Genomic DNA, 13,469 nt, shown 5'->3' with positions numbered 1-13,469 from the left:
GATTCTTCAAACTGGACAAATAACAGGAGACAAATCTGGCATTGGGTATAATAACTCAAAACCTGAGAGCAGTGACACTGGTGTCAAACCTCAAGCCAAACTTAAGTGCATTCAAAAACCTGTGATGTCACATCATATGTCACATCATATGTCACATCATATGTCACCGCACCAAAGGAGAAAACAGTTGAAAGGAAAACACCAAAGATGGAGATGCCATTACTGTGGGAAATTTGGTCATCTAAAGCCCTTCTGCTATAAATTGTATGGCTATCCTAGGTCTGCTCATCATCAGGATCACCATCAATATAGACCCAAACATCACATGCCTATCATCAAAAAGCAATGGGTCCCTAAGACTAATGTCACAAGTCTGATAGCTCACATTCCCCTCAGAATCTCAGCCAAAGAAGAATGGTACCTTGATAGTGGATGCTCCAGACACATGACTGGAAATCAAGACCTGCTAACTGATCTGCATCAACATACTATAAGTCATGTAACCTTTGGAGATATAGCAAAAGGTGAAATCAAGGGAACAGGTAAGCTTGATTGCCTTGGAGTACCTAGACTTGACAAGGTTCTACTAGTCAGAGGCTTAACTGCAAACCTCATAAGCATTAGCCAACTATGTGATTAAGGTCTGAATGTTAACTTCACCAAAACTGAATGTCTAATCCTGGACATAAAGAGTGAAGTAATTATGAGAGGAATCAGGACCAAAGACAATTGCTACATATGGAGCTCTCAATTGGATTGTCCCTTAAAGTATTGGGTGAGTACAGATGCTCTCAAGAGTGATGAAAAACAAGGTTGGGGAAAATGTCACACAAAGATGTCACACCAGAAGCCCAGAGGAGAAAAGGTTATGATGGCTCAAAAAACTGAGAGGTTAGACCAAACAGGTGGACATTTGACCAGTCACAGGGAAAATGGAACTGTTGGGACCAAGCCACAAAGGACTCTGTGCAAAAAGGCCAAGGACAATATGGAGAAGTTTTGGACGACACTTGTGAAAGGTTTAGAAGATGATAGCAGTTGGGCTCAACTGGGTTGGATGAACCTATTACTGATTGTATACAATGTCACACATGATGTCATAACATTGTATTATGACTTCCTGAATGCTGAAGCCAGGTCCAAAAATCAGGTTTAACACAGGTGGACAAAGTACTGTTCTAGTTATTATCACTCCATTAGGAAATTTGTGGTAGACAAATTCAGAAGTCTAAAGCTTGGACTAGAACTAGCAGACCAGCTTGCAAGGAATTTGGGTAAAATTGAATATGAGGAAGGGAAATTAGGGATTTGGACTCTTGAGAAATTATGGCAATTAAAAAGAAAAAGTAAAAGAAATGAAAATAATGTCTGCCCTTTTAAAAGAAAGAGCCACATTAATGATAAATCATTCCCAAGCTTTGAAAATAGTATCTATTCCCTTAGCACACGCTACCTAAACTCAGCAATCGCCATTTCCATTCAACTTCTAAGAAAAGCTTAGCTAGGGCAAAGAAACCTTCCTCAAAAGTCCTACAACATGTCTCAACATCCATCATCATCTGGCTCCAAATCCTCCCAACATGCAAAGACTTCATCTATGGAATTTGTAGATGAAGATGTAATGAACGTCACTCCTCTGTGCATGATACCGGGCGACACCACAGGTACCTCCTCCAATGCTGGAGACAAGCAAGGTAATACCTCTGGTAACTCCTCTCTTCCTAAAGACATGTATTACACTGATCGCGCTATAAGGAGACTGGTTACTAGAATTCTGAGTGAAGGACATAAAGTTGAAGGGGTCTCTACCCCTTTGTCCAGAAGGGAACCCTCTCCTGAGGAAGAACCCCATGCTGATAAAGATGATGATTCATCTAGATCAGAAAAAGAGGTGGCTGCTGAAGGGCTTTGCTCTCTAGGTAAAACCCTACCTAGCAAGAAACAAAATGTGCCTCAAGAAAATATTATTGATCTAGAGGAAGAAAGCACTGAAGGAGAGGATGAGCCTTTGGTTCATCTGGTTAAACCTAGCGTAGCTGAGAAACTGAGAACTAAGAAAGGGAAAAGTATGGCTAAAATGAGAGCTGCTAAAGTGAAAAAGACTGCAGGAATAGGACCCTCAAAACCCTGGAGCAAGGTTGAGGTTGGGAAAAGAAAAGAAAGAGACAACTCTGACTCTGAGGAGGATGTTAAAGACGATGTCCCAGACATCTCCCCTGCAAAAAGGCAGGCTGTTCAGAAATCTCCTGGCAAGGCTGCTGCTGTTCATCTAGACAATATCTCCTTTCATTTGGAAGATGGAACAGCAAAGTGGAAATATGTCATTCAGAGAAGAGTAGCCATTGAAAGAGAACTTGGACAAGAAGCTGTAGAGGTAAAGGAGGTTATTGAGCTGATAAAAAATGCTGGACTCATGAAGACTGTGGTAACTCTACCCCAATGCTATGAGGGGTTGGTTAAAGAGTTTATTGTTAATATCCCTGAGGATATTCATGATAAGAACAGCAGGGAGTTTTGCAAGGTATTTGTAAGAGGCAAATGTGTGAAATTTTCACCTACTATCATCAACAAGTTCCTAGGGAGAGGAACTGATGGAGGAGTAGATCTAGAGACCACAGACAATGAGGTCTGTAGAATTATTACAGCTGGCCAAGTTAAGGAATGGCCTAGTAGGAAACACCTATCAGCTAGTAAACTCACTGTGAAATATGCCATTCTGCATAAGATTGGTTCAGGAAATTGGGTACCTACTAATCATGTATCTACCATCTCCATTGCCATGGGAAGGATCATTCATGCAATTGGAACCAAGATAAACTATGATTTTGGGAAATTCATATTTGATCAAACCATCAGACATGCTTCTACAAATGCTGTGAAGTTACCTATTGCATTCCCTTCCCTTATGTGTGGCATTATCCTTAGCCAACAACCAGACATACTCAATACTAATGACATGCCAAGCAGGAGAAAAACCCCTCTATCCATTAATTATAAGCTATTTGAGGGAAGTCATATAAATGATGTTGTTATGACATCAGTCAGAAGAGAGCCTACATCTCAAGGAAGCCTAATTGATCAATTGAAAGATACCTACAAGGAATTGGAGAAGGGTATGAAGGTGGCAAAGGCAAGAAAAGAAGCTTTGGAAGCTCTTATTTATAACCTGGAAAAAGAAGAGTTAGAAAAGGATGGAAAAGCATAATCCAGTGGCTGCTCTGGAAGCTCTGAGTGTTCAGAAGATGAAGATGAAGGTGAAGGTGATACTTCCTCTTTTGATTAATGGTTCCTGCCTGAGTTGAAGACTGAGAGGTGTGGTGGAAGCTGGGCTGCTGTTTGTAAGGCTGTTGTCTTGATTGATTTTTGTTTTTGTATTTTGTGGCAGTCCTCTTGATGTCTGTTATGTAATATTTAGGGCTCTTAATGAGTTCCTTGGATTTGTTCATTATTCCAGCTATCCCAGCTGTGTTTAATGATGGTGTGTACTTCCTGATTTTTGTTTTAACATGCTTAATGTTATAACATCTGTTCTAACATTCTCTGCTAGGCTAATATACATTTATTTTGTCTAATTGATCACCTTTGGTCAATTTTGACTAAAAAGGGGGAGAAGTGCTGATATGGAAGTTGTATGTGGCTGGACAGAAGGACAACTATTATTGGAAGAAGTGCACAGGTGTTAAAACAGAATGTTTCTGTTGTTCTGTTTGCAGATGTCAAAGAGGATGTCTGATATGGTGCACAGGTGCTGATGTTGTAGCAGATGTCAGTCGCTGCTGGAGAGACTTGGCTGAGACCTTTGTGAAGTAATATCAGTACAATGCAGATATGGCACCTGACAGGACTCAGCTCCAAAATTTGTCTCTCAAGAGCAACGAGTGCTTCAAAGAGTATGCTCAACGCTGGAGAGAGTTGGCTTCCCGTGTTCAGCCTCCGATGTTGGAAAACGAGATGTCCAACATGTTTATGAACACACTGCCTGGATCTTATTTAGAGCGTCTGGTGGGTTGCAACGCCTTGAATTTTGCTGATGTGGTCTCTACCGGTGAGAGGGTGGAGAACTACTTGAAGACATGTAAGATCCAAAGAAGCCGTTCATAGGAGGACAGAAGAGGAGAGAAGGGGATACAAATGCCATATCTTCTTATCAGAACAGGGGTAACCGGAGGAAGAACTTTCAGAATTACCATCAACAACCTTATGTTGCAGCAGTGACCATTCCGGCTACAGCACCAGTGCAACAACAACAATCTCAACGTCAACAAAATCAATACCAACAACAACAGGGTAACAGACCTGCTTATTAACAGAGATAGAGGATGATGGACAAGCGTTTTGACACTCTTCCGATGTCGTATGCCCAGTTGCTTCCCAACCTTCAACATTTGCAACTTGTGTAGTTACGCACTTTGGCTCATCCCGTTGGCAGGCTTCCAGTGGGTTATGACGCCAATGCTAGGTTTAATTTCCACTCCGGGGCACCTGGCCACACTATTGAGAACTGCAAAGCTTTTAAGCACGTAGTTCAGGACCTTATTGATTCAAAGGCCATTAACTTTGCGCCGGCTCCTAATGTTGTCAACAATCCTATGCGCAGCATGGTAGAGCAAATGTTAACATGGTTGAAGGAGAAGTCAAATTAGTCAAGGAGGTGTTGAAGCTGAAGACTCCGCTGTTAGAAATCAAAGAATACTTGCTAAAGGCAGATGTTTTCCCCGGCTGTGGGAGCGGTTGTTTGGGTTGTGTTGCATAGAGTGGGGGTTGTGTGAAGCTGCAGCAGGGTATCCAGGACTTGCTTGACGATGGTATCCTCCAAGCTGAAGACTTATCTGCCCAAAGGTCTGTTGAAGGGGTTGTTGAGAATGCATATGTTGATCCTCTCTTTCCTGAAGATGCTGAAGAATTTACAAATGTTGTTCCTGCTGATTTTGTAATTCCCAATGATGTAATTAATTTTTCTGATGCTTTTGCTGATATTCAAAACATGGTGTTTGATTCTGATGTACTTGTTGCACTTGATTCCGATGTTCCAGATGTTTGTACTTCAATAAATAAGATTTCTGAGTATGACTGTGACGTTGCCACTATCACAATTTTCTACCCGACCGCTCAGATCAGTGCGCCAGTAGCGCAACCGGTACCACCAGTGTGACCGTATTAATCCACTATGACCATCACGACCCATGGTCCTTTACCTTTCACCAGCGAAAGGGTCATTCCTTGGCATTACGGGGGAGTGTGTACACGCATGGTCATGGAGTGGAGTGGCCACTGAGAGTAGAAGAGGTGCAGGATCAGAAGTCTGGATCTGGAGTTGAGTTAAAAGATCCCGCAATGGACAATGTTGGTGGAATCGGGCGATTCACCAGAATTGGTAGACTGTTCTCACCACCGGTTACCCAACCTGATAGTGCTGACGCCGCGGCAAAGGCCAAAGGCAAGCAAGTTGTGAATGAGGGTATTTCTGCACCACAAGCTGGCTCTGAGCCTGCTTTTGCGAAGGATGTGGACGAACTTTTGAGAATTATAAAGAAAAGCGATTACAAGGTAGTCGATCAGTTGATTCAGACGCCTTCCAAGATATCTATTCTCTCAATCCTGCTATGTTCGGAGGTGTCGCATTACGCGAAAAACCGGCGGGAAAAAGTAACAACAGAGCCGCCACCGTGCGTTATTTATCCCAAAAAGAGGGAAAGGAAACGCTCAAAGTAAACCTGGAAAAGACATGGTCTCGCGACCAGAGAAAGATGGGATCGGGAGTCGGTTATGCGAAGGGAAGGTATTAGCACCCCTACGCATCCGTCGTACTCGACGGGATCCACGCACAAAAGAATAGAAGAAAAATTGCTAAAACTGCTCAAACACTGCACAAGGCTGAAAGGAAACACAGGAAGACAAAAGAAACAGAAGAAACGAGACTCGGCAGGATATCGCATCCTGGGCCTACGTAGTCTGTCAAGCACAGACATCAGAGTCGACGTAGTTCGGGACAGAGGAAGCGTGCTCGCTAGGATGTCGCATCCTATGCATACGTATCTTCTCTAACCAGAGAAGAATCAGAGCACTCGTAGCTCGGCTAACGCACGCTAAACAAAACCACACAGGAAACCGACTGCCAATCGCTGGACTTACGTCAGACTCCACACAAACAGGCAAACCTGGAAACCGAATGCCAATCGCTGGACTTACATCAGACTCCGAACCAACAAACGCACACACAGGAAACCGACTTCCAATCGCTGGACTTACGTCAGACTCCAACAAGCACAAAGACACAGGAAACCAACTGCCAATCGCTGGACTTACGTCAGACTCCAAGCAGAAAAGGATAACAAACACACACAAAAGAAAAGAAAGTTGCCCGGAGAGATCAGCTCATCTCCTGCCTACGTACCTCATCTGGTATGAGGATCAGGGTGACGTAGTTCCCCTTAACAGGGAAAGAACCTCTAACCTAACCAGAGACTGGGAAGTGACAAACTAGAAGGGAGCCTGACTCCAGCCTAACAGTTATCATGTAATCCACAATGGTCCTAGGTTGAGGTTTCTATCTAACTTGCACAGGGAGCAAGCTATCCTAAACAGCACAGTCAAACGAACACCAGCATAATAAACAATCACACACACTATATGCAAGCAATTGGGCTCATACAAGGCTAGGCTGCAAAAACAAGCCAACTGGAATGGGGTGTGGCTAGCTCTTAACCCTAACATTGAGAGTTAGGGTGAAGCAGATGAAATAGGAAGTGAGGGTAAGACCTCACAACTCTTATCCCTGGCCTGGGAGAGCTTGACTCAAATAGAAGGTGTGGGAGTTCAAAATGTAGGAACTCTTCTCCACAAATGACTGACACAACATGATTTTGGGTTTTTATTCCCAATGCATCAACACATGGTGTGTGAGCAAAGTGAATGACACACTGAGTAGCAGGAGATGGATTACACATCTCTTTTATCTGCCAATTGCCTCTAAAGAGGTCTTTACCTGCTTGGCACAAAATTAAACACTCACAAGCATTGCCTCTTAAGGAGGGCTTCAGACAGGTGCCTGCCCACATAACAGGACAGGTCTTCCAGACTACATGAAGTCAAAGGAGCTATACCTCAGTGGCTAAGCAACCAAGCAAAGCAAAGCAAGTTCAAAAGAACTCAAAGCAACTTAGGTACCTGTGAAAAATCTAAACCAATCAGTTCAACTGTACAGACAAACAATCAATAGGCAATAACAAACGGACAAACAATGTTCACAATGTGCAAACCACAAGGCAAACTCAAATGAGTTAGCATCAACCTACAAAACACACAATTGTTAGTAATCAAGAGCAAACATCAATGCTCAAATGAGGAAGCATCAACAACTATGGACTTGGATGTTTGAACCTGAAATCAAAGCCCACATGTAAGCCACAAACCACTAGGTCAAAGCCTAGGGTCAAAGATGGATCAAAAATTTAAAACAGAACCTCAAATTTAACATGAATCATCCTCATTCAATCAAGAACAAATCTCAACAAGTCCCACATCAAAATCATTAATCATATTCATTTCATGAGCAAAACATGGCAAGGTATGCAAATGGTGATCACATTGAGACATCAGAAGAAACAAATGCACATCAAATCAAAACTGACTCAAATAATCTTGACAAAATTCATGGGTAAACAGGACATATAACATGATCATCACACAAAAAATCAGAGGCATTGGACATCATTAGGCATGGCAATCACATAGCATAATCAAGACAATCACATGTGTGACACAAATTGTCACACCAAGTTAGCATGAGCATAAAACAGAGATGGATCATGGGAAAAATCTCAAATCAAAGCCAAAATGTCAATCAACATGTCTAGAATCCACACACAAAATTTCAGAATCATTGGATAAGAAACAAGCATGTTATGATCAAATGAATAAGGCAATAGCACAAATGGACACATGTTCAATCACCCTAGGACAAATCATTTTTCAGCCAAGCACAATTTGCAAATTAATGATCATAAAAAACTAGCCAGGATAAGGAACACAATGCAAAAAATTGGAGATCAATTGGAGCATTTTTCATTTTTAAATGATTTTTGGAAGTTGATGAAAGATTTGAAAATGAAAATGAACTAATGGTATGAAAATGGGAGGGAAAAGGAATAATAGGCATGGTATTTGAAAATATGGACTCAGCCAGGATCGAACCTGGCGCAATTTTGAAATCCTAGCGTGCGCCACAACCAACATGGTGGCGTTTTGGTATTTAAACCCTAAACACAAGCACGTTCCAGAAAAAGCGTCGCCTAACACTCCAAACCGTGGCCAATGCAAGAGTCGTAGCTAATTGCATGAACTCGTAGCAAATCACATGAAGAAACCGTAGCTAAATCCTAGCAGATCTGGAAATTGTATGAAGTTCATCCTCTTCTTCATGAACATGAAGAACAAATTTCCAGAAAACTAAAAAAAGTATCCAGAAATTATCAAAACCTATATCAATCGGTTCCTTGGCTTATGTACATGCAAGATCAACTATTATTTCATGCAAAAAACTTCATAACCAAGCCAAATAGAAGGAATTGAAACTTGACATCAAAACTTTAAACATGCATAACTTTGCGTATAGTGCACCAATTCACTCGAATTTTACATCAGCATCATCACCAAACCATGATCTACACAAACATTACAAAGATTTTGAGAATTATTGAGATAAAAAAACTGACCTCTTGATGAGCAGAACCTGGAACTCGTGCTACAAGGCCTGGCAATGCTTCAATTCTTCTCCACACTGCTTAATGAAGTAATTGATGATGAATTGGAAGCTTAAATGCACATGAATCCAGCAGATTTTGGAATCACCATGGAACCTTCAAGCTATGAATCTGAACAAATATGCCACGATTTGCCTTGAATTCGCGTTCAAATCTTCTCAAAAATGCTTCAGCATCATGAATCAATCAAAAGAAATGCTTCTGATGTGAAGAATTGCAAGAAAAATTTGAGAGAAGAATTTTGATGATTTTGTGATTCTAGATCTGAAATGTTGCTCATGACAAAAAACAGTTATGATTAAGTATATATACTTCCTACTAATCATATGTTTAGATCATGTTTAAACCAAATGGAAGTGTGATTAGCAAGTTGGAAGGTGTTTGTGCAAAAATGATATTTCACCCCCATGCATGAAGTAGCACGTGAACAGTGCATATTTCTGGCCCAAATCCATTTAATTAATGCCCATGCAAGGTTTAGGATTGGTTTTGTATGCCCATGATTATTCAAAATGATTCTATGCAATTTTCTTCAAAAATCTTCATGAATAAGCCAAAGACCATGCAAATGAAATTTGTAACACCCTTCTAAAATACCCCAAATATTTAATTAAAATAACAATATATCAATCAGATTAAATATGCAATTAAGGGTGTCACACAATCATTACACACCATTCACCATAATAACTGTCATGCTCTTTTATTAATTCAAAACATAAAGCATTTGCACAATACGCAGCGGATAGAAATCAAATCAATCATGCAAAACATGTAACACATTACATGTAAAATTATTCAACAAGGTAAAACATCCCGTCCCGATGTTACATCTATCAGAGCATGACCCACTAAGGAGACTACACTAGACTCCAAGCACTAGCTTCTACTCAATCACTGCTCGTTACCTGAAAACATGGTTGTAAGGGTGAGTTCCTCAATCGATATAAAAAGCATTATAGAATATCATGAAATGCTAAGTAAATAACACGTTAATCACCCTAATCATATCACACATTCAGTAACGGCACATCAACTCAATTATCATACTCAATACCAACACAATTCATACGCATACTCAATGCCAACACAAACACATGTATAATATTGGAATACATCCATTCATATTATACGCCATACATACATTATGCAATGAGACTCCATGCATGCGGTACCGACTATTCGTGAACATATAGTTCACCTCACCGATCAAATCCAGATACGGCTACCAAGCCCACTAGTCCCACTCATTTGAGACCTATTGACTCACTCACTAATTCCTCACCACGGGAATTAGCTACCACTCCAAGGGCCATGCTATGCACGCTAATTCACCTAGCATGCAAACATCAACAACAGTCCATAATGACTAACTCACTAATTCCTCACTATGGGAATTAGCTACCACCATAAAGGCCACAATATGCATGCTAAATCACCTAGCAATGCAAAATCATCAACAATAATCCACAATGGACATATGCTCACACTCTAAGCCACAAACAGTCCATTCACAATTGCATACATAACATATACATTCACAGCATTATGTATACCATCATACATTCATCAACACACGTATCAAAACATCATATCATGTCAAATAATTAATCACAGTATTAGCACACTCCACTAATACCTATACTGCTCAAAACAGCGGGAATTAATCCCTATTACATCATACGCCAATATAGGCCAAACACCAATTATGCACACATTATTCAAATATTAATTTTCACTTTTCCAACAGTGTTAACCGGTTAACGCCCTGGGTTAACCGGTTAACGCAGACAGAACACGCTTTCTGGCAAAACTCAACAGTGTTAACCGGTTAACGCCCTGGGTTAACCGGTTAACGCAGACATAACAGCAATATTTTCACAACTCACAACAGTGTTAACCGGTTAACGCCCTGGGTTAACCGGTTAACGCAAGCAAAACAACAATAGCTCACAATTCCTAACAGTGTTAACCGGTTAACACCCTGGGTTAACCGGTTAACGCAAGACAGAAAGCTGTTCCTGCGCTAACCCGAAGCAGAATGCAGAATTCTCCGCATTTTCCGCCGTTGGAGGACTTCCGGACCTCCGATTCCGATTCCGTAAAAAGCTATACGTTCGGGAAATCACAACTCACACAAATACAGATTCAATTACAGCTTTAACTCAACTTATCCAACACAATTTTTCAGCATTCAACATCTCAATTAGGGTCAATTTAACGGTTTATCACTACCCATTACATGTTAACCCATAATACCCATTAAACGACGATAAACCCCCCTTACCTGAGTTAATCCGGCAATCTTTAAGCTTCAAGCTTTTCTCTTCTCCAACCTTCTTCCTCTTGCTCTGTCTCTTTGCCCTTTTCCTCTTTTCAGCCGCTTCTCTGCTTTTCACGTGAAACCCTTTCTTTTCCAAATGGGACTCTTTTTCTTATTTCCAACTTATATATATTTTCCAATAATTATTATTCCAATAATAATAATAATAATAATCCAATAATTCCAATTATTTAATTAAATTAATAAATATAATATTAACTTAAATTAAATAATTATCTTTTTTTTTTTATCGGGGTGTTACAACTCTCCCCCACTAAAAGAGTTTTCGTCCTCGAAAACATACCTCAAGCGAATAACTCAGGATAAGACTCCTTCATCTGACTCTCAAGTTCCCAAGTCACATTGCCACCTGCTGGTCCTCCCCAAGCTACCTTTACCAAAGCAATCTCTTTACCCCGCAACTGCTTCAACTCTCGATCCTCGATCCTCATAGGTGATGTTTCAACAGTCAGGTTATCTCTCACCTGTACATCATCTACTTGGACCACATGCGACGGATCAGGAATGTACCTCCTCAACTGAGACACATGAAACACCTCATGCAAATTCGCAAGTGACGGCGGTAAAGCGATACGATAGGCTACCTCCCCTATCCTCTCCAAAATCTGATAAGGACCAATAAATCGAGGTGTCAACTTCTTCGACCTCAAAGCTCGACCAACTCCAGTTATCGGAGTAACACGGAGAAACACATGATCCCCCTCTTGAAACTCAAGTGACTTTCTTCTTTTGTCGTGATAACTCTTCTGACGACTCTGAGCAATTCTCATCTTCTCCTGAATCATCTTAATCTTTTTCGTAGTTTGTTGAACAATCTCCGGTCCAACCACAGCACTCTCACCGGACTCATACCAACATAAGGGTGTCCGACATCTCCTACCATACAAAGCTTCAAACGGTGCCATACCAATGCTCGAATGAAAACTATTGTTGTAGGTAAACTCAATCAAAGGTAAATAACAATCCCAAGCACCTCCCTTTTCCAAAACACAAGCCCTCAAAAGATCCTCTAGTGACTGAATCGTCCTCTCAGTCTGACCATCAGTCTGCGGATGATATGCAGAACTCAATCTCAGCTTAGTTCCCAAAGCCCTCTGCAAACCTTCCCAAAACTTCGATGTAAATCTAGGATCTCTGTCCGAAACAATACTCGACGGAATACCATGCAAACTTACAATTTTCTCAATATACAACTCGGCTAATCTCTCTAACGGATAATCCATTCTGATCGGAATGAAATGAGCCGATTTCGTCAATCTGTCTACAATCACCCAAATAGCTTCAAAATTCTTATTTGTCCTCGGTAAACCAGAAACAAAATCCATACTGATACTATCCCACTTCCACTCTGGAATAGCCAATGGTTGCATTAGCCCAGACGGCTTCTGATGCTCAATCTTTGACTTCTGACAAGTCAAACAAGAATAAACAAAACTCGCAATTTCTCTTTTCATTCCCGGCCACCAAAATAGCTTTTTCAAATCATGATACATCTTCGTAGCCCCAGGATGAATACTCAGGCCACTACGATGTCCTTCCTCAAGAATACTCTTCTTAAGTTCGGTAACATCCAAAGTACACACCCGATTACCAAATTTCAAAACACCATTCTCATCAACTCTGAATTCACCACCTAGACCTTGATTCACTAGAGTCAACTTATCAACCAAAAGCACATCGGATTTCTGACCCTCTCTGATCTCATCCATAATACTACTCGTTAACTTCAACATTCCCAATTTAACACTATTGTGAGTACTCTCACACACCAAACTCAAGTCTCTAAACTGCTCAATTAAATCCAATTCCTTAACCATTAACATAGACATATGCAATGATTTCCGACTCAATGCATCAGCCACCACGTTTGCTTTACCCGGATGGTAATTCAAACCAAAGTCATAATCCTTCAGAAACTCTAACCATCTCCTCTGTCTCATATTCAGCTCTTTCTGATCAAACAAATACTTTAAACTTTTATGGTCACTGAAAACCTCAAATCTTGACCCGTACAAGTAATGCCTCCATAACTTCAGAACAAATACCACAGCTGCCAACTCTAAATCGTGTGTCGGATAGTTCCTATCATGAACCCTCAGCTGTCTCGAAGCATAAGCTATAACCTGCTTATTCTGCATCAAAACACCACCCAAACCCAACAATGAAGCATCACAGAAAACCTCAAATGGTTCCGATGGACTTGGTAATATCAGAATAGGAGCAGTAGTTAATCTTCTCTTTAACTCTTGGAAACCTTCTTCACATTTTGAGTCCCAAACAAACGCTTGCCCCTTTCTAGTCAACATCGTCAACGGTAACGCCAACTTAGAAAATCCCTCAATGAATTTCCTATAATAACCTGC

At 40.8% G+C, this 13,469-nt stretch overlaps 1 protein-coding gene across 1 annotated transcript; it reads left to right on the top strand.

Annotated features, from left to right (window-relative positions):
* The first annotated feature begins 1,537 nt into the window (after window positions 1–1,537).
* On the top strand, window positions 1,538–3,205 carry LOC127136083 (uncharacterized). The gene is made up of 3 exons (XM_051062682.1): window positions 1,538–2,200; window positions 2,330–2,521; window positions 2,882–3,205. Exons 1-3 carry the CDS (start codon window positions 1,538–1,540, stop codon window positions 3,203–3,205), a joined length of 1,179 nt encoding a protein of 392 aa, XP_050918639.1.
* Window positions 3,206–13,469: the final 10,264 nt, after the last annotated feature.

The sequence above is a fragment of the Lathyrus oleraceus genome, chromosome 4 (genome assembly GCF_024323335.1).
Source record: "Lathyrus oleraceus cultivar Zhongwan6 chromosome 4, CAAS_Psat_ZW6_1.0, whole genome shotgun sequence".
Taxonomy (NCBI): Eukaryota; Viridiplantae; Streptophyta; class Magnoliopsida; order Fabales; family Fabaceae; genus Lathyrus; species Lathyrus oleraceus.
The sequence above is the reverse complement of the archived record's forward strand: the minus strand, read 5'-3'. Positions and strand labels throughout refer to the sequence as shown.

What these genes read in the sequence shown, in the direction of transcription:
- LOC127136083 (XM_051062682.1), top strand. Translation starts at nt 1,538, where the DNA reads ATGTCTCAACATCCATCATCATCTGGCTCCAAATCCTCCCAACATGCA. An exon ending in AGGAGGATGTTAAAGACGAT is followed by an intron (nt 2,201 to 2,329) that starts GTCCCAGACATC and finishes TATGTCATTCAG; the next exon opens with AGAAGAGTAGCCATTGAAAG. An exon ending in ACAGCAGGGAGTTTTGCAAG is followed by an intron (nt 2,522 to 2,881) that starts GTATTTGTAAGA and finishes AATGCTGTGAAG; the next exon opens with TTACCTATTGCATTCCCTTC.